The 27,760-nt window shown below is 41.7% G+C and overlaps 1 protein-coding gene across 5 annotated transcripts in view; it reads left to right on the top strand.

The window, feature by feature from the left end:
• The window catches only part of RBFOX1 (RNA binding fox-1 homolog 1), a 363,548-nt gene that overhangs the window by 242,706 nt on the left and 93,082 nt on the right, over positions 1-27,760 (top strand). For 2 of the 5 annotated variants that reach the window (XM_040440372.1, XM_040440371.1), the window contains one exon: positions 11,018-11,060. The exons of the other annotated variants lie outside the window; for them this stretch is intronic. In XM_040440372.1, the coding sequence (XP_040296306.1) occupies positions 11,018-11,060 (43 nt within the window). The remainder of the gene's footprint in view (positions 1-11,017; positions 11,061-27,760) is intronic. 5 annotated transcript variants of the gene reach the window in all.

The raw sequence follows: 27,760 nt of genomic DNA, 5'->3' as shown, positions 1-27,760 counted from the left end.
TGCCTGGGCCTAAATGTGTGACAGTGGCCTGTTCCAGTGGTGGGTGACGTGATGCCTGATTCTCTGCTATGACATGAAGACAGATTCTGTGCTGACATAAGGCCAGATTCTCTGTTACAGGACCTCTCTCCTCTGTCTGGGTGCCGGGGCCTAAATGTGTGACAGTGGCCTGTTCCAGTGGTGGGTGATGTGATGCCTGATTCTCTGCTATGACATGAAGACAGATTCTGTGCTGACATAAGGCCAGATTCTCTGTTACAGGACCTCTCTCCTCTGTCTGGGTGCCGGGGCCTAAATGTGTGACAGTGGCCTGTTCCAGTGGTGGGTGACGTGAAGCCTGATTCTCTGCTATGACATGAAGACAGATTCTGTGCTGACATAAGGCCAGATTCTCTGTTACAGGACCTCTCTCCTCTGTCTGGGTGTCGGGGCCTAAATGTGTGACAGTGGCCTGTTCCAGTGGTGGGTGACGTGATGCCTGATTCTCTGCTATGACATGAAGACAGATTCTGCGCTGACATAAGGCCAGATTCTCTGTTACGGGACCTCTCTCCTCTGCCTGGGCCTAAATGTGTGACAGTGGCCTGTTCCAGTGGTGGGTGACGTGATGCCTGATTCTCTGCTATGACATGAAGACAGATTCTGCGCTGACATAAGGCCAGATTCTCTGTTACAGGACCTCTCTTCTCTGCCTGGGCCTAAATGTGTGACAGTGGCCTGTTCCAGTGGTGGGTGACGTGATGCCTGATTCTCTGCTATGACATGAAGACAGATTCTGCGCTGACATAAGGCCAGATTCTCTGTTACGGGACCTCTCTCCTCTGCCTGGGCCTAAATGTGTGACAGTGGCCTGTTCCAGTGGTGGGTGACGTGAAGCCTGATTCTCTGCTATGACATGAAGACTGATTCTGCGCTGACATAAGGCCAGATTCTCTGTTACGGGACCTCTCTCCTCTGCCTGGGTGCCTGGGCCTAAATGTGTGACAGTGGCCTGTTCCAGTGGTGGGTGACGTGAAGCCTGATTCTCTGCTATGACATGAAGACAGATTCTGTGCTGACATAAGGCCAGATTCTCTGTTACGGGACCTCTCTCCTCTGCCTGGGTGCCTGGGCCTAAATGTGTGACAGTGGCCTGTTCCAGTGGTGGGTGACGTGATGCCTGATTCTCTGCTATGACATGAAGACAGATTCTGTGCTGACATAAGGCCAGATTCTCTGTTACAGGACCTCTCTCCTCTGTCTGGGTGCCGGGGCCTAAATGTGTGACAGTGGCCTGTTCCAGTGGTGGGTGACGTGATGCCTGATTCTCTGCTATGACATGAAGACAGATTCTGCGCTGACATAAGGCCAGATTCTCTGTTACGGGACCTCTCTCCTCTGCCTGGGCCTAAATGTGTGACAGTGGCCTGTTCCAGTGGTGGGTGACGTGATGCCTGATTCTCTGCTATGACATGAAGACAGATTCTGCGCTGACATAAGGCCAGATTCTCTGTTACGGGACCTCTCTCCTCTGCCTGGGTGCCTGGGCCTAAATGTGTGACAGTGGCCTGTTCCAGTGGTGGGTGACGTGAAGCCTGATTCTCTGCTATGACATGAATACGGATTCTGCGCTGACATAAGGCCAGATTCTCTGTTACGGGACCGCTCTCCTCTGTCTGGGTGCCGGGGCCTAAATGTGTGACAGTGGCCTGTTCCAGTGGTGGGTGACGTGAAGCCTGATTCTCTGCTATGACATGAAGACAGATTCTGCGCTGACATAAGGCCAGATTCTCTGTTACGGGACCGCTCTCCTCTGTCTGGGTGCCGGGGCCTAAATGTGTGACAGTGGCCTGTTCCAGTGGTGGGTGACGTGAAGCCTAATTCTCTGCTATGACATGAAGACTGATTCTGCGCTGACATGAAGCCAGATTCTCTGCTATGGCATGAAGAGACTGATTCTCTGCTGACATGAAGCCAGATTCTTTGCTATGGCATGAACAGACTGATTCTCTGCTGACGTGAAGCCAGATTCTCTGCTATGGGACCTCTGTCCAATTGATATTGGTTCATTTTAATTTTTTTAATTTTAATTTTAATTCATTTCCCTATCCACATTTGTTTGCAGGGGATTTACCTACATGTTGCTGCCTTTTGCAGCCCTCTAGCTCTTTCCTGGGCTGTTTTACAGCCTTTTTAGTGCCCAAAAGTTCGGGTCCCCATTGACTTCAATGGGGTTCGGGACGAAGTTCGGTTCGGGTTCGGATCCCGAACCCGAACATTTACGGGAAGTTCGGCCGAACTTCTCAAACCCGAACATCCAGGTGTTCGCTCAACTCTACTTACCACATACACTTATATTTTTTTACATCCTAGACAAGTGTCTATTATATAAATGATATCTTGAAATATTTCCGCAAGTAATACTTGGTTCTTTGCTAAATGTATTGTAGTCTGTATAACTAAATTTACTCCTATGTCTGTGCATGTGATGGCAAAAAAAATAATTTACCTGAAAGTTACCCAAACAAATCCAATTATTTATTAACCTCTTCATCACCCTGCATTTTTGCTTTTTGCTCCCTGCCTTCCTGGAGCCATAACTTTTTGTTTCTTTTCCTTTCTTCACATAGCCTTATGAGCGTTTTTTGTGGAGCAATTAGTACTTTCTAATTGCACAATTTAATATTGCATACAATGTAGTGGAAGCTAGAAAAAATTCCAAATGGGATGGGAAAAATAATCTGTTTTATGGGTTTTGTTTTTATGGTGTTACCTATACAGTACCTTTTTTTAAGTCCCCCTAAATGATTATAATGAGCAATCATTAGATTGCTTCTCTAATATGATGTAATTGCTATTGATATTAATTACATATTTGCTATGTTCTTATGAAGTCCTGCATTTAAGGACAAAAAGGTACATTTCAGTTTCAGCACACCAGATATCTTTCTCACAATCTGAGTCCTTTGGGTGCATTTTGGTAGAAGGTTCTTTCTGGCAGTTCTGTTAAGATTGGTGGATTGCTGCAGCGAGGGCTGACCTTCTGGAAGTTTCTCCCATATGCACACAAGATCTTTGGAATTTAACCGAAGTGACTATTGGGTTTTTGATCACCTCCCTTACCAAGGCTCTTCTTTCCCATTTACTTAGAATGGTGAGGCAGCCAGCATTAGGAAGAGTCCTGGTTGTTCTCAATGTTTTCAATCAAAGAACTATGGACACCATTGTGCTTTTGGGAACTTTCAGTGCAATTTTGTTGTACCCTACTCCAGATCTATGCCTCCACACACACAGTCCTGTGTCTAAGCTGTATAGGCAGTTATTTCCTCCTCATGGCCAAACCATGTCTAATCAACTGAATTTTACAAAGGTTGTCTCCCATTAAGGGGTAGGAACATCTCAAAGCTGATCAAGTGCCATAGCAAAGGGTCTGAATACGTATTTTTAAAGCAAATTTAATTTTTTTCCCTCTTTAATAATTTGCAAACATTTTTTAAATCCTGTTTTAATTTTTAAATTATGGTAGATTGTGTGCAGATTGTTGGGGAAAACTTGAATAAGTTTTTTTTTTTTTTTTTAAGCACAAGTATACTACATAACAAAATGTCAAAAACAGTGAAAGGGTCTGATGATATACAAATGTAACAATATAAGTTGTATTTTAATATTTTAGTCAACATTAAGGTCTATGAATATTAACTAGATATTTGGATAGTGAATTAGAAAGGGCCATAAATAATCTTCCAACATTTTCCAAATTTTTAGTTACTTTTGGGACAAAAATGAACAGATCTTGGGGTATTTGTCTTGTTCCACAATAGAATCACATTCTCATCTCTCTGGTAAATATGAGAAACTACGTATTTATGCAATGTTATCAGGTAGTTTTTAGGATCCAGTTTGCTTTGGACCTGTTTGGCAAGGAAGGTAATTTAGTTTATTTGATGTCTGATAGCAGATTGAGATTGTAGCACTATTGCAAAGTGATGGATGCCTCTAGTACACTGATAATTGTTACATAGTAACATACAAAGTAACAGTTTATAAGGCTGAAAAAAAGACTTGTGCATCCAGTTCAGCCAATTGTCCTAAAAAGTTGATCCAGAGGAAAGGCAAGAAAAAAATAAATGTGAGGTACGGAGATGACTCTTAAAAAGCAATCCGCAGTGGGCCTTGGTACTGGCTGAAACTTTGTTACCAAAGCTCACTTTGGATGTCAGTTTTAAATTGTTTTTAAATACACAGATATGAATACAGTAGTGATTCACCAAAATCTCACGCGACTTCAGGCGAGACGAACTTTGGCTCCTCGGAGCCAATACATTTTAATGCTATACGGAAACAGGATTAGAACTGAGCAAAGTTTTGTTTGATTTGATTCAGCAACTTTTGTTCCAAATCAATTTGGCACAAATCGCTGGAAGTCAGGTATACCCAGGCCTCTGCCTTAGGGTACCACCATACAGAGGGGCTGCACAGTGGGCAGGTTACGGCCATGATGCGGAGAAGAACATTGCGGACAATTATTCCACAGACGCCTTTCATTTAATAATAAACTCTATAGTCGGTCTTCATTGGTATTGGCCGCGATGCACCTTTAAACAGGGACTGCGGCTGGTATGGGGTTTGGCTGGTTAGGTGGAGGGACAATATGCATATTATTGCTGTTCTTGTCTGCAATCTCTTTCAGCTCTGGCATACCCACTTCTCCAACCTCAGCACTCTCCTGCCCAACAGGTGGGAGCCATTCTTCTACCATATGCTTTTCCTTGCTTTCCACATCTAATATTGAGAATATGTTAACAGGAACATCCAGCCCCTCCTCTCGCTGCATCTTGCTGACTTTTCTAGGGCATAGAGACTTTGAAGGATGATTTTGAAAAAGTAAAGCCAGCAAAAAATGAGGATGGTTGTCATTAAGACCTGTCCCCCTAAGGGGTGCAGACTGCGTGGTATTGGTTGGCACTCTGGCACTGGAATAATAAAGGCTCCCATCTTATTGGTATTGAATTACATTTATGGCTGATGTAGCAATAAAGGAATTAAACTGATGCAGCTTAAGTCTCCCTGCACTAAGCAGCTTGCCACATCTCTCCCTATGCTCAGATCACAGGACAATGGTAGATATAATGCGGGATGAGAGTTTTATAGGGCTGTAACATCAAAAGGGATGGCTATCTGCACATTGGCTGGCTGCACTGCATTATGGGTGTTCTTTCATTCACAGGCTTGTCTCCTCTACACTTCTCAACACGTTCCACCGCCATTTTAGGTAAAACTTATTTGTTACTACAAAGCGCAAGGAAATTTAGATTAGATGCAAGTTTTCCTAAACTTTGGACCAAATTCTGCTTTCAAAGCTTCCCTTCACTCAACATTAATATTACACTCCAGAAATGAGTTCAGGCCCCTCTGGAATTCTATAAGTGACTTTACCATCGCCACCAACTCTGGCAGTTTCATAGTTTCACTGCTCTTACAGTAAATAATCTTCTATGTTAGTGTACAAAACATCTTTCCTCTAGACGTAGAAGATATACCCTTGGGAGAGATGTGTATTCATATTTCATATAAGTATACCAAGTTATTAGGTCTCCCCACAGCTGTTTTTTGTGGGGTACTGTAGTTCACCCTTCTAACAGATGATCAGCAGGAGTTCCAGGTATTGGACGCCCACAGATCTGAAATTGAGAACCTATCATCAAGGTCATCAATATATTTTTATGGATTACCCCTTTAAGTTTACTATCATCTAAAATTATTTTTCCATGTTAGTTTTATCCACTGTCTTACCATTTAATATATACTATATAATAGAATGTAATAGTATAGCTTTCTGAAGAAGGACAGGACTACATTGTGCACCCAATGAATACTTGGTAATGTACTGTCTAAAAAATGTATATGTCAGGAGTCTAGGAAAGTATAAAAACAATAGATCATTTGCACCTACCACAATGTGTCCTCTAAGTCTCCCGCCCAAGCGTACAGTAACACATGACTTACAACCTATCATGTTCATGTATATTTAATCATTCCTGGATGAAAAGGGTTTTCTATCTTCAAGGGTCTGTAGGACAGACCCCTAACCTGCAGAGGGAAACAAATATTACCTGCTGCTGGGTTCCAGCTTCTTTAATCCTCTGCTGCTAATGCAAAGATCTGCTCCCCTTGTGTTACCATCCAGTTTGACAGCTATAGCAGTCAATCGCTACTGGCAGTGGTGAAATGTCCCTCTTTTATTATGTGACACAAGGGGGGCACATCACCACTGCAATGATTGTCTGCATTGGTCATTAAATTGTATGTGGATTTGTTGGGAGCAGCGAGCTACAGAGGCATTGGAGGAGTGAAGGAGCCAGACATCAGCAGTGGATAGGAGGTAAGTATGCTTCCCTCTGCAGGTCCTGCAGGGTTTGATTGTAATTTATTTTTATTCTATTTCCTGAATGTGATTATGAGAGCAGCCATCTTGCCTGTTGACTGCACAAGGATTTTGTTCTTGTTTGCTTTACAGGAGACTCACTGATTTCTATAGGAGAGTTTCCTATGGATGTTCTGTGACCCATGCCTAACATCCCCTATTGTCAATGGTGGTTGTTGTTTTATCCATAGAGAGGTGATATGTATCATTATAATCCTGCCTGTAATGATAATGGGATGACTGGTGAAAAGTGATCTGTACAGACCAGGAAGTGGCACCTATTATTAGGCTTAGCAGCCAATTAGAAAACAGTAGGGTTTTAGGATTTTTTTTTTTTACTACAGTTGACACAGAAAATTAAAAATCACCAAGCTGTAAAAAAAAAATATGTTTAATAGTTTATTTACTTTATTTTACTTTATTTATTCATCTTTACAGTCATTACTCAGTGTCCCCAGTGGAGCTCACGATGTAAGCACAAATCCTAATTTTAAAAATAGGTCTTTTTCTAATGACACATTCCCTATAGCGTGTATCCCAAAGCTGCATGAGTTTCTGTGCTTTTTTTCCCTGTTTCCTAAGAAAAGTTGTGTAGCATTTGAAGATTGAACTTTTTACACAGGTGGTCACTCGGGAAATAGGTTGATTATGTATCATAAAGGGGTTGTCTTATCTCATACATTGGTGGCATATCACTAAGATATGTCAGATGGGTCCGAGGCCCACCTCTGGGACCGGCTCCTAGATCGCTTCCTCCTCGAAAGTTAAGGAGAGCAAGCCACCCAATGGCACCCACTATCCAATTACTTCTATGGGGGTTCAGATAATAGCTGAACATTGGCTCTGCTTGACTATTTTCCAGCAGTCCCATAGAGGTGAATGGTGAACTGGCAGTATGTAGTGCACTCTCCTTTATTTTCTGTTGAATAACTGAAAATAGCCGAGCACAATTGATCGGCTATTTTTGAAACTCCTTTAGAAGTGAATGGAGAACATATACACATATGCAGTGTGTTCTTATTCACTTTGGGGAAACCGTTGAGGAGATAAGAGTGACTTTCAGAGTTTAGAGCTGCACCTATCTGACATTGTTGGCATAACCTAGCAATATGCCACCAATGTATAAGATGAAACAACCCCTTTATGTAACAAGGCTGGCAGAACACACTATGTGGGACAAAAATAATATACATATTTTCTGATTGACAACTCCTATAGGTGGTATAAACTTCTAGACCTGCACCAGATTTATGGTGCCACATTTTGGCACAATTTATACTAGAATCTAGTTGCACTGATATAGTAAATGTGAGACACAGATTAAGCAAATGTCTATCCAAACAATATGAATGTTGTTATTGCAATTAGTGTTGATCGCAAATATTTCAATTGCAAATATTTATTGCGAATATTGGCACTTCGAGAATTCGAGAATATCTAGAATACAGAGCCATATCTTCGTACTCGCAAATATTCTAGATTTGTTTTCATCAGTACCCATGATCGCTCACTGCTTCTTGCTTGTGGGCCAATGAGAAGGCTGCAATATCTTTAGGAGTAGTGTTGATTGCGAGTTTTCGTATCGCAAAATTTTATTGCAAATCATCCGATTGTCCATTTTCGTAATCAAGAAAATAATGACTGGAGATCATGAAATCTCAAATTTGCGAATATATAACAAATATTCACCCAAATATTTGTGAAATTTTGCAAATTCGAATATTAATCTCATCACTGATTGCAATGGAGTTAGCTTAGCAATAACTTTTAAAAATGATATTGATTGCCCTACTGCCTATCAATCAAAACCAAACCTACCTCATTGTACATAAAACAGCATTCTACTGCCAGAGGTTGTTGAGGAATTTAAAAACCTGTTGAAAGAGATAAGGCCTCTTTCACACTTGCGTTGTCCGGATCCGTGGTGTACTCCATTTGCCGGAAGTGCCCGCCGGATCCGTAACACCGCAAGTGAACTGAAAGCATTTGAAGACGGATCCGTCTTCAAAATGCGTTCAGTGTTACTATGGCACCCAGGATGCTATTAAAGTCCTGGTTGCCATAGTAGTAGTGGGGAGCGGGGGAGCAGTATACTTACCGTCCGTGCGGCTCCCGGGGCGCTCCAGAATGACGTCAGGGCGCCCCATGCGCATGGATGACGTGATCCATGCAAGTGTTCAGGATTTTTGACTGGAGCAAAAAGCGCAGCATGCTGCGGTATTTTCTCCGGCCAAAAAACATTCTGTTCCGGAACTGAAGACATCCTGATGCATCCTGAACGGATTTCTCTCCATTCAGAATGCATGGGGATAATCCTGATCAGGATTCTTCCGGCATAGAGCCCCGACGACGGAACTCTATGCCGGAACAGAACAACGCAAGTGTGAAAGAGCCCTAACTCAGACACATAGAGAGATACAAATTCTGGCATATGCAGTTTACTTGCTGGATGTAATTCATCTGCTAATTGCTACTTAAGACTTTTCTGGGACTTCCCGCTGGGAGAGTGGCAGACAGATCTTCATTCACAGTCTGAGTACAGGGTTGTTCACTTAGCTTCTGCAGAGACCTACCCCCATGTTATGCTGTAAAAATAAATAAATTAAACCTCATAGTTTCAATATTTTTTTTTTAGCAGATCAGTTTAACCCCTTGATAGCCAGACTGTTTTGAAAATAACTTTTTTTGTACACATGTTGGTTTAACGGTAATCACTTTTTTATTTGATGGACCAACAAAATATTTATTTCACCGGTTTTGTCACACATACAGCATACTGTAGATATTTTCATAGCTCTTTGAGAAAAAATTATGGTTTTTTATACTTTTATTAGGGTAAAGTACACAACAAGTAGATAGATAGATAGATAGATAGATAGATAGATAGATAGTTAGACAGCATACAATGTTATGATTTTAGATACTGGCAGAGCTGATCTGGGTCTGCTAAGGGTGCTGCCACACCCCAAAAAAAATAAGTTTTTTCCAACAACATACCTGTGTTTATGGTGCATTTTCTTCCAGAAAAAACACACAGCAAAACTGAATTACATTAATTACAAAATAGAGTTACATTAAGGAAATTTAAGTTTGCGCATCCTAAACCCAGGCACAGCCACAACCTTAGGGCACAGCAGTTCTCCCTTGATGAGGGGAAACTAGTAGTAACACATCTGTGGAAATAATGATTTATATTGCTGTTGCTAACAAAATTATCTACAGTATTTAGAAGTCTCCAATGGTGATATATCGCATATGAAGCAATTAAAGATTATGGGGGACATTTATCATCTGAGATCATTTTCATGTCACTTTTAGATTTGGTTTTGCACCAAATTTGTGAAATAGTGCACAATTGTCATATATTTGGTAGAACTGCATTGTGTTGTATGACTTAAAAAAAAAATACATGAGGGGGCTGCATGGCGTAGGAGGCGACTTTTCTGTGACATTTCAAGTGTCACAGATAATACCACAAATGTGCCATAATCCAGGTCTCATTTCACTTTTCTGCCTTAAACATAGACCACTTTGAAAAGTGTTATGCAAAAAAAGTCTCATTTGGCTTGTTTTGGGACACTTTGACACCAAAAACCTGACGTATCTGGTTTGATGAATGTTCCCCTATGTTTGTGACCTTAGAAATTCAAATCCCTTGTAAAAGTATTTTAAAAAAATAGTATTTAAAGGATAACTGTCACATTTAGACTCTAATATCAATTTTCATATATGTAGTTACTAATAACATGATATTCCAGAATCAGTTACTATTAGACTGACTTACCCCATATTTAATAACATTCAGCCCTTAGCAATCAGTCTGCATAAAACTGCAATTTCACTATTCAGTTAAGATGGCCGCCACTGCCCTCACCCTGAGGCTAATCCCGCCTGCCCTCACTAGCCAATAACAATAGGCCCCCAAAAGCTTCAGTAACCTGAGCCCTCCCCCCTAAAGGGTTAATCTGCTGCAGCACAAAGGGGTCCTCTTACCACATGTTGCTTTCATTTATACACTGAGCAGATGGCAGATCTCCCTTCCCTGGTCTGCGCTGGTTCAACTCTACTTCTCCAGCTCTGCTGAGTGAGGGAGCGTCTGACAAGCGCAGGGACAGGGAGAAGTGCACACAGCCCAGGCACTGTTATCAGCTGCTGGGGAGGACCTGGCTTTAATCATTTACTTACAGTCCCTGGCTGTCAGTAATGTGACCTTGCACACAGCCTGCTTCTGCGTCCTCCGTCCTTCAACAGATAGACGGAACATGCCTAGCAACCCTATTTTAAGCACAGGTAAAAGTAGGCAGTACAGGGAAAAATTTGTAATTAAGGGGTAATTGAATACACAGTGAAAAGTTGAAATAGGGCCATCAAGGTGATATTAATCACCACAATCCAATACTCCCCAAAAAAAAACAAAAAAACGACAGTTATCCTTTAAAAGCTCGAGTTAGTATGATATAACCCTATCTGTAGGCACTCACATAAACCTACAACCAAAGAGCATGTACATTCCTTTCAATGTGGTATTTTTACTTGTTTTAGTATAGAAATGTTGACTTATTTTACGCTTTAAATTTGTTTTATTCAATCCATTACATTTCTTTTTCCTTATAGAGTAGTGTGCCAAGAGCCTCTGTTTGGTAATAAATTATCTCAGGTATGAAGTCTGCTGGTGATGCAAAAACTTTCTCACTGAATGCTGTTTGCTATGTAATACTAACAGCAAAATTGTGACATTCTATTATATCCTATCATGTGCACAATTAAACATGAAAATTGCAACATTGTGGCCAACTGAGCATCAATTTGTTCCTCTTCTTAAGTCAATCTCACTAAGCTTGCTGGATGGTGCATGTGTCTCACTGTCACAAACTGTATACCTGAATGCTGTTCACTGATAATATTCTTAATTGCACATATGAACAGTAATGACTCCTTGTAATTTTGTAAAAGGAGACCACTAACTTGCTAATATAAGAGGGAATACTGTATAACATTTATCATTTGACTTCTCTATTTTCTACAAGCCTCTTTGTCTTACCATTTACCTCGTATTTCTGTTTAGACAGCATGGATATGATAATAACTGTTTATAAGCTTACTCAAATGAGATACTCAAGTTGAACTACTACTGAGAGCCAGACTGGTCACCATCACCGCCTGGATCCATACAATACTTTAGGGTAGGGCGAAACACAAGTTAATTACATAAGACTTTGGGGCACATTTATTAAGATCAGCGTTTTAGACTGCACTGACGGTGGATTAGCCAAAATTATGTAGAAGCAACGTCCTCTACATAACTTTGGCGTATCCACCGCCACTTCTAAATGTAAGACAGCTTCCTAGCTTTAAGACCATTTTCTATGCCTAAAATATGCACCAGAAATAAGCCTAATCTGCACCAGAAATAAGCCTAATATAGGTGTTTTTCTCTTTAATAAATGACCCCCTTTATTTTTTTTTTTCATATCTTTTTAACAAGTTTCAAGTTGTTTCCAACTTTATCAAATCTAATATAGATGCACATGTAAAAATGTTGCATCACAGTTATGTTAAAGCAACATTCCATAGACTATTAAAAAAAATGTTCTCCCAGATAGGAATTAACAAAATAACAAAATATACCCATACAAATTATACCCCATACACCAATACAACACTGCAGCCATTCACTAGACTCAGCAGTATGTGGAATGTGACCACTGAGGCCAGGGTCATGTGGAGCATATGGGTACATCTTTGCTGCAGCCAAACATACAAAATGGGGTGGGAAGAATCTGAATAGAGGTGCTGGAAGTGGTGGGGGATATAATAGGTGAGAATATGATACTTTTTATAGTTCACACAACCTGTTTATTTGCATTGGTGCAGGGAGCAATGCATTCCTAAGGACTGCAACTGTTATGTAACTGTTAATTGCTTTACAAAATCAGAAATCAACAGTCAACACACAATCTTAGTGGGCCACATGAAAACTCAGGTTTCCATTCTCCACTGACAGTTTCAAAGAATTTACTATACATACCTTTAAGGGGTTTTCCAAGACTTTTATACTCATAACCTATCTTATTGAAGTGAATGGGGCTAAGCTGTGGTACCAAACACAGCAGCTTTACAAAGTACAGAGCTGTGCTTGGTGAGCTAAGAGAAGGCTGTGGCACTACTGTGAGTGTCAGTGCCTTCTCAAACAGCTGATCGGCAGCGGTTTCTGGTGTTGGACTCCCATGATCAGATACTGATGTCCTATCCACTGAAAAGTCTTGGAAAACCCCTTTAAGAACATTAAAATTCTGATATTGATAACCTGTTCTCATAGTATTGGCTAGTGATGAGCGAAGTTTACAAAAATTTGATTCGGCTACTTCAACCTCAAATAGATGAGGTGAGTATGATTTATAAAAAAAAAAAATTGTACCGCCATTTCAAGAAAAATTGATTAGTTACCATGAAGCATGAGGAAATTCAGCTTTGTGACAAATCAAATTTTTCCTGAAATTCAATCAAAGTCCACTTCGGATACTATGATTCGCTCAACCCTAGTAGCGGCTATGTTGGCTATAAGTATCTTATTCACTTGAATAGGACAATTATTTAATATCCAGCAACACTGCTACTATATGCATGGTGTGTCCAGAGCAGCTGCAACTTGGATCAGAATCTTCAAATGGCTGATTGGCCTGGGTGACAATGGTCTAAACTAGAGATATGTCTTCAATATCAAAATTACCTTTAGTAAAAATGGAAAATTACCTTCAGCTCTTAATAGCTCTTAATTAGAGAGTTCCTCATAGTGAAGGTTCAGATAACTAATATGACAGTATCATGGCCAAGAATAGTTCAATGAATTGCCACCATAGGCCCCATACCATTATTATGCCCTGCTATTGGCTTTGACGGACTTGAAATCAATTCAATATTTAAGAGCTAAAGTCTATATTTGCCCTCCCTTTGTATCCAGTTGAACATCAGTTTGCTTAACTTATTTAGTTTAGACAAAAAAATTATAATTTAACTCTGATTCCTATGGTAATACTTTATAGCTGTTGAGATATCAGATTTAAAGAGCCATTGGTTCATTTATAATGGTGGAAGATTCTAACTAGAAATGTACAGATGCTTAGTTTTGAAATGACCTTCCTGCTTACATGGTCAAAAGTACATTTCACTCTTTTTAGTCATTGCTTTGGATTTTAATGACTTTGCAAAGCAATATAAATATAACTCATATAATGTATGCTGCTAAGGAAGACACACACTAGAATACTTGAGGATGCATAATAAGATAATTTTACTTATACCAAGATGCATCAACCTAACAAGCAAATCAGATGTAAATATGTGCCTGCACCCTGTACTGCAATACATGAAGACTATAGCTAGTAAAAAAACAAAGTACTAAAACATTTGATTTTACAAAAAAAATTTGCTTTGTGACAAGAGATGAGCGAATCGAAGTTGACAAAGTGGAATTCGATCCGAATTTCAGGAAAAATTTGATTTGCACCTAATCTGAATTTTCTGATGCTTCTTGGTATCATAATTTTTCCTAAAATGGCTGCTGCACATGGGAACAGGGGATCACCCACAATGCCATGTATGCAGCCAATCAGCAGCCAGCCAGTCCTGTGATGTCACAGCCCTTTAAATAGCCTCAGCCATTTTGGATTCAGCCATTTTCCAGTGTACTTAGTGCAGGGAGAGACATCAGAAGGCGCTAGGGAAAATGCTAGGAAAGACTTCAAAACGTTTATTTTGCTGAATAGAAGATTAGGGAAAAGATAGGGAGGAATTATTCCACAGTAATGAAGCAGAACAGGGTTCAGTAGGGGAGGCTACATCCTGGGTGTAATGGATCTCCTGGCACCCCGACCGGGTACCTCCATTGATGGATGCTCCTAGCGCTTCCCAAGGACTCCAAGCACTCCACTTGACACTGTAAGCACTGCAGACCCCACGAACCGCCGAAGCTTGGTTGAGGTCTCACCGTCTCCTACCCACCCTGGACCTACGACAAGGCTCCAGGCTCCAGTGGGGGAACCTCTTCTAAATCCAGAGAGCAGGAACAGCTCTTACAAGAGCTAGTAATTATAGCCAGGGGAGTATAGCAAATCTTCAGCGTATAGCAATCCCCAGTGTTGATCAGTTACCCAAACACCAGCCTCAACATGATGAAGGGTAAAACAGGAACTCTTTATTAAACACACAGCATTGACTTATATACACATGACATACTGAGGACATGACATAGCAGCCAATCCTGTACAGTTTAAACACAAAACTAACCCTATTCAACAAACACAATGGCATTGTCTGTGACGCAATTAACAAACACACTGGCATTGTCTTTGACGCAATCAACAATTAACACGCAAACAGATATCTTCACCCCCTCTATATGAATGAATAGGGGACGAGGAGACACATGTGATGGGATTATCTCCTGAGTGTATCATAGGAGTCGGCTGCTATTATAATCAACTATCTTAATCCCATCACTAACACAATCAGTGGGAGTCTCAGTGCAGAGTTAACCCTTTTTGTGTTGCTAAATCCACACCATGCCTTTTTAATGGGCCATAGGAAATATCTGGCATATAAATTACACACATAAATCAGGGTTCATATTTCCTTGTAACCCCAAAAGGTCTGAGGGGGTCTCCATTGTTCTCGGTCTATAGTCTGTAGGAAGGAGGCTAGCCCTCAGTCTCCTCCAGCAGCCCCAGTGACGGTTCAGTCCGTCACACTGGGTAATAGGAGCAATTCTATTACAACTTGCTGCACTGACTGGGGATCCAAATTGCCATTATACTGCTGCTTTCAGGTTTACAATAGATGATACTTCTGTAATTCCAGCAAAACTTTCTTGTTATTTGGGGTGCAAGTGCTGTGTGATACTGCTATTAACAGGGTATATTACTAGGAAATATTTATATGTTTTAATAGCCCTTGTACAGTGCAGTTATATGTTCTAAAGCCTTTTTTGGGGTATATTAGTAGAAAAAAATAAAGGCATATTTGCCGTTCAGCAGCGTAGTAATATGTTCTAAAGCCCTTTTTTGTGTGTATTAGTGGCACAAAAAAGTATTTGCCGTTGTGTGGTAAAGTTAGAAAATTACAGCCATTTTTGGCATGTATTAGTGAGGGAAAAAAAGAGAAAATGGAAAAGAATGATGAATATTCAAAAAAACTAATATATAGCACTATATTCATTCTAGTGCTATATATTTGTTTTTTGAATATTTGTCATTTTTTTCCATCTGAAGTGAACAGTGTTCAATATTCACTTCAGATGGAAAAAAAATTATGAATATTCTAAAAAACTAATTATAGCCCTATATTCAATATAGTGCTATATATTAATTTTTTTTAAATATTCGTTATTTTTTTTCCATCTGAAGTCATGATCCCTCCCTGCTTAAATTGCTTTTGGGCTAATGACTCATTGGCCCACAAGCAAGAAGCACGAATCATGTGTTCAGATGGAAAAAATGACAAATATTCTAAAAACAAATATATAGCACTATATTCTATAGTGCTTTATATTTGTTTTTGACCCACGCCTGTATTGATCGTGTAATATTTGCATATTACGCGATCATCACCGTGCCGATTTTCCAGTAAAAAAAAAAGAAAGTAGAATATAACGAACATTTAAATTCGCAAATATTCAACAAATATTCTACAAAATATTTGCAAAATATCGCAAATTCGAATATTGCCCCTGCCACTCATCACTAGTGACTGACAACGGGAATAAAATTGTGTCAGTGCTGCGTCAATGAGGGCTGAGCCATGCGCCCTGCATAGTGCATGTGTTAATCTGGTTGTCAAGTGGTTCCTGAATTTTTTTACCCATCTGCAAGACATCCTAGAAATGTCCAAGAAACTTTAGATACACTTCAGCCACAACCGCAAAGCACATCCTCCTTGAGCTGCAGCGGCAGAAAGTCATCCCCCAACATAGGCTGGTATGCGTCGTTTCCACCCGTTGGAATTCCACCCTCCATATGTTGGACCAACTATAAGAACAGAGAAAGGCCATAAACGATTAATTGATGATCCAAGCAGACAGGAGTACTTTACTATGTAACTTTGATGTCAGCCAGTGAGAGCTCATGTGCGACACCTACCTTTTGCTCAGGCCCTTTGATGATGCCACATTATTTGTCAGTCGCCAGGACTACGGGATGAATAATGTCTGCTTCATATCCTAGAACAGATGCTGGTAACTCTGGCGGGTCAGGGGACTAGAGATGTGGCACCTACATCTCACCGCCACATATGCCCTGTGGGGACTGAACTTGAAGAGGAGGAGGAGACTGGAGCACAAGCAATATGTAGCGAAATGGGTGGTTTTTCTACAAGGGGACAGGAGAGGAGGAGCAGGAGCAGCCGGAGGAGCAAAAGGGAGATAAGGAAGACGAGGCAGATGGCCCAGGCTTACTGTGGCAGTATGCAGTTGAGATGGAGGCAGGTTAACTTGTGCAAATGGCCCGATGCATGCTCACTTGCTTAGGTAGTGACAGCCGAATTGTCACCATTCGGCAGAGGGATGACTTCTGATTCTCCATCTTGTTGCTACCAGTCCAAAATGGGGGCCTTTTTTACACCCGCTGAGAGGGAGGACAAGCTAAACTACTATAGAAGCATCCTATGTAGTGAGTTAGCCGCTGCCTATCCCTGCCATTGTCCATCCTCTCGCAGGTCTGACCGGGGGGGGGGCCCTATGCGCTTTCATTCCACTGCCATGGCTGCTGTGGCGGGGTGGGCAGGTAGGAGCAGTACAAGCTCCATCAGCAGCAGCTTGAGTCTAGAGTCGATGATGAGCAGCTTTCTTAACCCACTGGCACGACCATGGTCATGGTCGCGACTCCTTGAGCCGCATGCAGTTGCCCGCGGTCTGCTCTTGTTGTCAATCACAGGTGAGGGCTGTTAGTATGTTGCCTCACGTGTGGTTGCCATTGGCAACATGAGGTTGTGGGCAGTGGAGCAGCCTGAGCTGGTTGCTAGGCGATCCGCTGTCTATGCATGGAATTTATTCAGACTGGCATTTTATACGCCAGTCATCATAAAAATGTAGTGATGTACAATTACAGTATATTATACAACAATTTCTGCCGCTAAGCTATATCTCCCACTAAAATCCACATTATAGATGTACAAATCGCTCCGACCGATTTGGAATACATTTAGAATTTCCCCAAAAATTAGGATTCTAACAAACTTGAATTTATTGTGAATCATTTTATGCAAAAGAGTGAGACCCAAATGTAATATTCCACTGTTAAAGAGATATACAAGTCAGTTCTCCCAAAATGACAAGAAACTAAGATGGTCATTTATCATATTGGTATAAAGTAGAACTGGCTTAGTAGACCATAACAACCAATCAGATTCCACCTTTCATTTTGGACAGATCCTTTGGACACAGTTTAATAAATGACCCCTTAAGTGCCTAAACAGAAAATTGCCCTGGTTATCTGAGTGGCCTTTGTCGGATTACTGTGTCTCATTAGGGAAACCATGTATTATGTATGAGGAGTATTCTAGTCCAGCCAACTCTGCTTTGTACAGTCGTGGCCAAAAGTTTTCAGAATTACATAAATATTGGATATTGGAAAAGTTGCTGCTTAAGTTTTTATAATAGCCATTTGCATATACTCCAGAATGTTATGAAGAGTGATCAGATGAATTGCATAGTCCTTCTTTGCCATGAAAATTAACTTAATCCCCAAAAAAACTTTCCACTGCATTTCATTGCTGTCATTAAAGGACCTGCTGAGATCATTTCAGTAATCGTCTTGTTAACTCAGATGAGAATGTTGACGAGCACAAGGCTGGAGATCATTATGTCAGGCTGATTGGGTTAAAATGGCAGACTTGACATGTTAAAAGGAGGGTGATGCTTGAAATCATTGTTCTTCCATTGTTAACCATGGTGACCTGCAAAGAAACGCGTGCAGCCATCATTGTGTTGCATAAAAATGGCTTCACAGGCAAGGATATTGTGGCTACTAAGATTGCACCTCAATCAACAATTTATAGGATCATCAAGAACTTCAAGGAAAGAGGTTCAATTCTTGTTAAGAAGGCTTCAGGGCGTCCAAGAAAGTCCAGCAAGCACCAGGATCGTCTCCTAAAGAGGATTCAGCTGTGGGATCGGAGTGCCACCAGTGCAGAGCATGCTCAGGAATGGCAGCAGGCAGGTGTGAGCGCATCTGCACGCACAGTGAGGTGAAGACTTTTGGAAGATGGCCTGGTGTCAAGAAGGGCAGCAAAGAAGCCACTTCTCTAAAAAAAAACATCAGGGACAGATTGATCTTCTGCAGAAAGTTTGGTGAATGGACTGCTGAGGACTGGGGCAAAGTCAGATTCTCCAATGAAGCCTCTTTCCGATTGTTTGGGGCATCTGGAAAAAGGCTTGTCCGGAGAAGAAAAGGTGGGCGCTACCATCAGTCCTGTGTCATGCCAACAGTAAAGCATCCTGAGACCATTCATGTGTGGGGTTGCTTCTCATCCAAGGGAGTGGGCTCACTCACAATTTTGCCCAAAAACACAGCCATGAATAAAGAATGGTACCAAAACACCCTCCAACAGTGACTTCTTCCAACAATCCAACAACAGTTTGGTGAAGAACAATGCATTTTCCAGCACGATGGAGCACCGTGCTATAAGGCAAAAATGATAACTAAGTGGCTCGGGAACCAAAACGTTGACATTTTGGGTCCATGGCCTGGAAACTCCCCAGATCTTAATCCCATTGAGAACTTGTGGTCAATCCTCAAGAGGCGGGTGGACAAACAAAAACGCACTAATTCTGACAAACTCCAAGAAGTGATTATGAAAGAATGGGTTGCTATCAGTCAGGAATTGGCCCAGAAGTTGATTGAGAGCATGCACAGTTGAATTGCAGAGGTCCTGAAAAAGAAGGGCCAACACTGCAAATACTGACTCTTTGCATAAATGTCATGTAATTGTCGATAAAAGCCTTTGAAACATATGAAGTGCGTGTAATTATATTTCACTACATCACAGAAACAACTGAAACAAAGATCTAAAAGCAGTTTAGCAGCAAACTTTGTGAAAACTAATATTTGTCTCATTCTCAAAACTTTTGGCCACGACTGTATTTCTGGAGGGACAAACCAGGAGGTCAAGGCAGCACAAGGAAAAAGGCAGAAGCAGCGTCAAAAAACAAACCGAGTGTCAATACCAGGTGAAGCAAGTCAGACAAAAGGAGCAAGCAAGAGACAAAGTCAAGTAACTAGCCGAAGACAAATACCAAGTAAATGCCAACAGAATATTCACTAGGTATGGGACCTTAATCACAGGCAACCTGTGCCCAGCAGGCTGCCTGTAAAATAGGGGAGCGAAGGAGTCATGTGATGTGGCCAGAATCACATGACTCATCCCCCTGCACACTGCTGAGCGCCGAGTGTCCAGTTCAGCGCTCAGACTTTTCGTTGAACTTACGGCAGAGGAGGACGCCGGCCACGACACGAAGGCGTGCGCGGCCAGGTTCTCTCCGCCCTTCGTTGCCTTGGAGACGAGAACACAGCGCACGTCCTAACTCCGAAGTTATCGCAGGGCGCCGGCGGCCCCGAAGGGAAAGAGGTCGAAGTTGGCGCCCTGTGACAAGCTATTAATAAAATCCCCCATGATCTTGTAAACTTGTGGACCACCAAAATTATAGTTGCCAGCCTTCATTTTTTATTTTTCTCACCATATCAGAGACGATTTTTAAAAATCAAAATGGAATATTAGAAATTAATCCTAAAGCTTATAAGTAAAATATATGGTCAGTACACCTGTGAACACACAGAAGAATGTAATTGATAATTATCTGTATAAGCATCCCGGCTACTTTTTTTATTATGGCGACTGACACCCACCACTTTTTATGAACTTTAATTGATTGAATAGATGTTTGGTAAGACTGACCAAAATTTAACCAACGTCTGAAATTCAGAGAAAGGGCATTCCAATGCTACACAATGTTGCTCATCATTGGTCTATAAAAGGAGTACAACAATAAAATATTAACATTTTGGAATTGATGGGCCTTATTCAGCCTCAATGACACCACAATACAAAACATTAGGTATTCAAATTCTAAATATATTAGCCCTGAAAACTAGTGTTGATCGAGCACCATACTGCTCGGGTGCTCGGGCCGAACGCATCGGGATGCTCTAATGCTATAATGGAAGTGAATGGGAGAACCCGAGCATTAAACCAGGCACAATGTTGTCCGAGTAGTATGCCACTTTTACAGACTGACAATAATACCGAACAAAACCGAAGATAAAATCCATTTTAGAGGAAAAATTGTTAGAAAACATTCTTTCTAGTGTTGATCGAGCACCGTAGTACTCGGGGGCTCGGGCCAAACACATCGAGATGTTTGTGTGCTCAACCGAGCACCCGAGTATAATGGATAGTCATGGGAGAACCCGAGCATTAAACCAGGTACCCCCTGCTCTGAAGAGGTGAGGGTGCCTGGTTCATAGGAAAATGTCAGAAATTTATGGAAACACCACCGAAATTGTTCTGTAACAGCATGGTGAGGATGTCTGGATGCATCCTAGACTACATTGGATGTCACAGATATTTTTGGGATGCGCACACTTTAAACTGGAAATGTGTCACAGCTAATGTCACTGTCCGCAGTGGACAACTTGTATTGAAAAAGTACACTGAATGTAACAGATATTTTTTGGATGCGCACACTTTACACTGGAGATGTGGCGCAGCTAATCTCACTGTCTGCAGCGGGCACCGTCTACGGAAAAAGTACACTGGATGTCACAGATATTTTAGAGATGCGCACACTTTACACAGGACATGTGGCGCAGATGATTTAACTGTCTGCAGCGGACACCGTCTACAGAAAAAGTACACTGGATGTCACTGATATTTTAGGGATGCACACACTTCACACAGGAGATATGGTGCAGATAATTTAACTGTCCGCAGTGGACACTGTCTACGGAAAAAGTACACTGGATGTCACTGATATTTTGGGTCTCTAAAAAGTTTTTCTAATAAAATCTTCCAATAACACTCCTAACACTCTGTCCCTTCCTAAGCTCAGCTCTCCCTGACTAAGACTGAGCCAAATACGTGTCATCGGGTGCTTTATAGCACCCAATGAAGCATTCCGGCCAGTCAATCACTGTAATGCCAGTAGCCGCCATGGCTACGGTATTACAGTGCATGCCAGCACTACCTTGCTACACTGCGTAGCAGCCAAGAAACGTGCGGGGAGGAGACTCAAGTATTGTGCTTGAGCACAAATGGTACTCGGCCAAGTACCGCCATGTGCCGAGCATCGAGATGCTCGAGCCAAACAGGTGTTCGGCCGAGCCTGCTCGATCATCACTACTGAAAACATGACTTAAAAACATACCTTTATCCCATATTTTTTATGTAGAAACGGATGCATCTTAAAATCTCTATAAAGTACAGATGTAGCCAAGCTAAACTTGATGGTTAACATGTTAAAGAGTAACTAAACTTTTATAATAACTTTTAATATGTTGTCACTAATCTCCTAAATACATTTTTTCAAATATACTTTATTTATTAATTATCAATTTTTATTGTACTTTTACATCTCAAAAGGAAACCAATCAGTGTGCGCTTAAAACTCAGCAGTGCAGGGAGCATGGGCAGGAGCTCACTGTCATGCAGTTCTCTTAGGTTGGCGTATCATGCATAGGCAGGGAGAACTAAGTTTTAAGCGTACACTGAATGGTGTGCTTTAGAGATGTAAAAGTACAGTAAAAATACAAAAATTAATAAAGTATATTAGAAATTTTTTATTTAGGGGATTAGGGAAAACATATTAAAAATTATTATAAAAGTTTAGTTACTCTTTAAGAAAAGAATGGCAAGAATAAAATAACTAACTTTTCAACTTTTGACATGAGATAACCAAGATAACACTGTGCCATGTGTTATCAGAGTCAAGTTTAGCTTGGCTACATCTGTAGGCTAGTATTGTAACTCTATTTGTGTTTTTATATATATATATATATAATCGATGAAATGAGGGCAGCACTCCGGTCTTGTGATGAAAAAGGTGGATTTTATTACACCCAACAGCAATGCAGCATTTCAGCTCTCTCAATGTCACGCTAGTGAATATAGTGCTCACAACATATTTAAATAGGTAGATCTCATCAGTATTACATAATTGGTCATCAATGAATAAATGTAAATATACAGTGAAAAACATGATTAAAAACATAATTTCCATGTGCTACATATATACAAAGTACAACAGTATTGCAAAGTGATCGTGATTACAATAAATAATCTTTCATATCCATAATTCCGTGTCAAATACATAATTGACAATAATTCACATATAAAGTGCATCTGTGCTTCATATCAATAAAATAGGACAAACCCACGTCATGAATCCTCACTGTGTATCGTAACCTCAGCGTCCCATATTGGATACTGCACATGCGCCAGCATATGTCCTAGGAACGCGAGATTTCCTCACGTCCCACGCATGCGTCCCATATAACCTTGTCCGCCCGTACTGAATATATCAGCTTATGTGGTATTCAACCACTGCGCATGTCCAGCAAAGGGATCTGACATTGTTATCATCAAGTAACCATGGTAACCATTATCATGTGGGACAAGGAAAAAATACACGGGACCGAAGGATGTCTATTACGGGATCAGTACTAAGCTTGCTTGAACTTAAGTGCAAATCTCGTCGTGGTCGGGGATCAGAGGCAAATCATTAACCCCGTCCCCAGCCACTACATTACTGATGTCGCACGGAATAAGGGGGTTGTGCAAGGTCGCAAATGCTCCACATCGGTGCGCACAACCCAATCAAGGATGCGAGCCTCTGTGTGGAACAGAGGAGAGGGGCGCTGCAACGTCACCTCTCCCAGCTCCCTCATCCAACAACCAATACACAACTCCCCAACCAAGTTCACATATCCATGCCATACCACACAATGGTAAATTATATATCAGTGTCAAATCCCCCAATTCTCTGGTAAATTGCACCCTTTTAATAGAGAAACTAGAGCAACAGAGAAACAGGTTAAAAAGCCTTTTTTGTGGGTCATATTCACCTGGAGGTTTCATGTCGGGCGATGTCCTCATGCTCAAGACAATAATTTCCATCCAGATATCCTGAAATAAAAATAAAAACAGTAAATTAAGAGCACCAATCTTGACATACATATTCAGATATAAGGCAGGGACCCCACACGTCTATGATCATACCACCCTAAACTCAACATTTAACCCGTTGGGTTTTAAGGTCTGTAACTGGTAAATCCAGTAAAGTTCACGTTGCTTCAGCATCATTGACCTGTCAACACTCCGGCGTGGCATTGCAACCTGGTCAATGATCCTGAAACGTAAATCCCTCTCACAGGGCACTCTGGAGTCCGAATCCCAAGCAGTAGCACCCGGCCGCCGCCTGTGCCCCGCCCCCTTCTTGTGATCCACCTGACATCATCTCCTTGACTCCTTCTGTTCCTGTACTTGCCGGCCGGATGCGCTGCGAGTGTGAGCATAAGTTTGTTCAGTCACTTTGGGCAGAGCGAGCGGCACGCAGCTGACACACAGCTACGAGACCCTGGTGTGTTTAAATCTTTCACATCAGAGGCAAGGCATTTACCCACACAGATATCAGAGCTGTATAGCCAGTTACTTAAAAAAAATATATATAAGACTTCTACTGTAGGTAACTTTGATACCTAGTGTACATTCATACACATGACAGCTGCCCCAACACACCTAGCTCTGCTACATCCATACACAGTGTACTGGGGCAGCTGTCATGTGTATGGATGTACACTAGGTATCAAAGTTACCTACAGTAGAAGTCCTATATATATATATTTTTTTTAAGTTCTTGGCTATACAGCTCTCATAGCTGTGTCGGTAAATGCCTTGCCTCTGATACAGAAGGTCACGGGTTCGAATCCCATCATAAACTTTTCTGAAAGACAGGCTAAATAAGAACACGAGCACCAAATCTTCAACACAAGAGGCTGGTGGGAACACAGGACGAGGCCTGCATCGCATCGCTGACATGGAGGTAAATATAAAAGTGTTTTTTTTTTTTAAATACCGGACTGTTACTTTACTGCCACGGGGGAGGGGGGGCTTTTGGCGCCATGATACTGGCACATGGAGGGGGGAGGAGAGAGGCACTTGATACTGGCACATTAGGGGGCAGGGGGAGAGGATGGCACTATGATATGGGGGGGCAAGAAATGGACATGAATCATGAGGGGCAAAATGTGAAATGATGGGGGGGCGCCAAAATGTAGATTCGCTTGTGTTGACAAAAATCCTTGCACCGGCCCTGACTTCGGGAGCGCAATCCCGCGAGACCAGCGACCTCCAAAGGTGGGTCTCGCGGGATCACGCGCCGAAGACACATGATTTTGGTAAGAGCCAAGGCAATGTGGACCTGGAGAAGAGCGAGGAGCAGAACCTGGTGAGCACCCCTGGCAACCGCACTCTGACAGAGGCTGCAGGACAGTGACTGGCAGCAGGGTGGCACACACTTGTGTACAGGGGTCAGGGAACACCTGCTGCTTGACTAGGGGCCATAGATTCTGACTGGCACAGGGTGCCCAGCAGTGGCACATGGAGCCTAATAGGTGGCACAGACTGTCTAAAGGGCTATGAATGGTACAGGGTGCAGGACAGTGCCAGACTGGCAGAGGGCACAAGGCAGCATACTCTTTTATTTTGCCCTGGTGGCACAGGATTTCAGACAGTGGCTGAATGGCACCTGGCAGTGAATAGGTGGCACTGCTCGTGTTTGGTGTGCCAACCTGCTGAACAGCGCAGAGTAAATCACTGGGATGGTACTAGGTGGCAGACAATGGCTGGATATTATATATACATGACCATAGTCAGACTGGCACAGGGTACATGACCATAGACTGGCACAGGGTACACGACCATAGTTAAATGGATGAAAAAGTGGCGGGTAAAAGGGTGTGGTCAATGGGCGGAGTCAAGGGGGCGGCAAAATTAGCTTTTGCCTAGGGTGGCAAAAATCCTTGCACCAGCCCTGCCCTCTCAGTATGTTTTGCTTCCGTGAAGTGCTTTGACACTGGTAGATCCAATTTCTTTTTCCTAATGGTTTATCTGTGCGGATTCAATCTTGTTTTGACATCCCATGTGGTTTCACCCACATAGAAAAGATGACACGGGCATTCTAATAAATACACAACATACGAGGAGTCACAAGTCAGATAATGTTTGATCACATATTCGACTTCTGTCCGTGGATGTGAAATAGTAGCACCCCTCAACATAAATGGGGAATTCACACATCCATGGCAAGGAAAGCAGTCCTTCTTTGATGCACCACAATAAGTACTGAACGAGACATTATTTTTGCCGATGTCTGCCCGCACCAAGTGATCCTTAATGTTACATGTGCGCCTATAAGACATCAATGGAGGATTAACAAGCTCAGGAATATGTTTAAAATTGCTGCCCAAAATAAGCCAGTGTTTGTTCAGAATACCACTGATCCTATTACTCAGGTTACGATACACATGTGAGGATTCATGACATGGGTTTGTCCTATTTTATTGATATATGATTAGGCACAGATGCACTTTATATATGAATTATTGGAAATTATGTATTTGACACAGAATTATGGATATGAAAGATTATTTATTGTAATCACAATCACTTTGCAATAATGTTGTACTTTGCATATATGTAGCACATGGAAATTATGTTTTTAATCATGTTTTTCACTGTATATTTACATTTATTCATTGATGACCAATTATGTAATACTGATGAGATCTACCTATTTAAATATGTTGTGAGCACTATATTCACTAGCTTGACAAAGGCTCCATTGAGAGAGCTGAAATGCTGCATTGCTGTTGGGTGTAATAAAATCCACCTTTTTCATCACAAGACCGGAGTGCTGCCCTCATTTCATCGATTTTGTTCTACTGTCCCTGGTCCAGGAATTAAAGTGGGATTTGCACCTGGCAACCTAAAGAGTGCTGCTGCTTGGTTTTCGTTTATATATATATATATATATATATATATATATATATAAACAGATGTATCCAAGCTATAATTGACTCTGATAACACATTACAGAGCATTTATGTAAAACAGGGTTCATTAGGGGAGGTTACAGCCTGGCCTGGGTAATAGGAACAATCCCATTAGACCTTGCTGCACTGACTCTGGATCCAAATTGCCATTATATAGCTCTGCAATTCCTGCAAACCGTTCTTGTTATTGGGGTGCAAGTGCTGTTTGTTAAAGGCATTAACAGGGTTTATTACAAGGAAATATTTCTATGTCTTTTTTGCCCTTGCTCTGATGCAGCTTCATTCATAAAATGTGTACTCCGCTGCTGCCTTATTCATAAAATGTGTAATTCCAGCAAACCGTTCTTGTTATTGCAAGTGCTGTTTGATACAGGCATTAACATGGTTTATTACAAAGAAATATTTCTATGTCTTATTTGCCCTTGTGCGGTGCAGTTATATGTTATAAAACATTTTTTGACTAGTATTAATGGGAAATAAGGAGCTTATTAGCCGTTGTGTGGTAAAGTGCGAAAATTAAAGCCCAAGGCAATGTGGACCTGGAGAAGAGCGAGGAGCAGAACCTGGTGAGCACCCCTGGCAACCGCACTCTGACAGAGGCTGCAGGACAGTGACTGGCAGCAGGGTGGCACACACTTGTGTACAGGGGTCAGGGAACACCTGCTGCTTGACTAGGGGCCATAGATTCTGACTGGCACAGGGTGCCCAGCAGTGGCACATGGAGCCTAATAGGTGGCACAGACTGTCTAAAGGGCTATGAATGGTACAGGGTGCAGGACAGTGCCAGACTGGCAGAGGGCACAAGGCAGCATACTCTTTTATTTTGCCCTGGTGGCACAGGATTTCAGACAGTGGCTGAATGGCACCTGGCAGTGAATAGGTGGCACTGCTCGTGTTTGGTGTGCCAACCTGCTGAACAGCGCAGAGTAAATCACTGGGATGGTACTAGGTGGCAGACAATGGCTGGATATTATATATACATGACCATAGTCAGACTGGCACAGGGTACATGACCATAGACTGGCACAGGGTACACGACCATAGTTAAATGGATGAAAAAGTGGCGGGTAAAAGGGTGTGGTCAATGGGCGGAGTCAAGGGGGCGGCAAAATTAGCTTTTGCCTAGGGTGGCAAAAATCCTTGCACCAGCCCTGCCCTCTCAGTATGTTTTGCTTCCGTGAAGTGCTTTGACACTGGTAGATCCAATTTCTTTTTCCTAATGGTTTATCTGTGCGGATTCAATCTTGTTTTGACATCCCAT

The sequence above is a fragment of the Bufo bufo genome, chromosome 7, assembly GCF_905171765.1.
Source record: "Bufo bufo chromosome 7, aBufBuf1.1, whole genome shotgun sequence".
NCBI lineage: Eukaryota > Metazoa > Chordata > Amphibia > Anura > Bufonidae > Bufo > Bufo bufo.
This window is presented reverse-complemented; position numbering and strand designations above follow the sequence as displayed.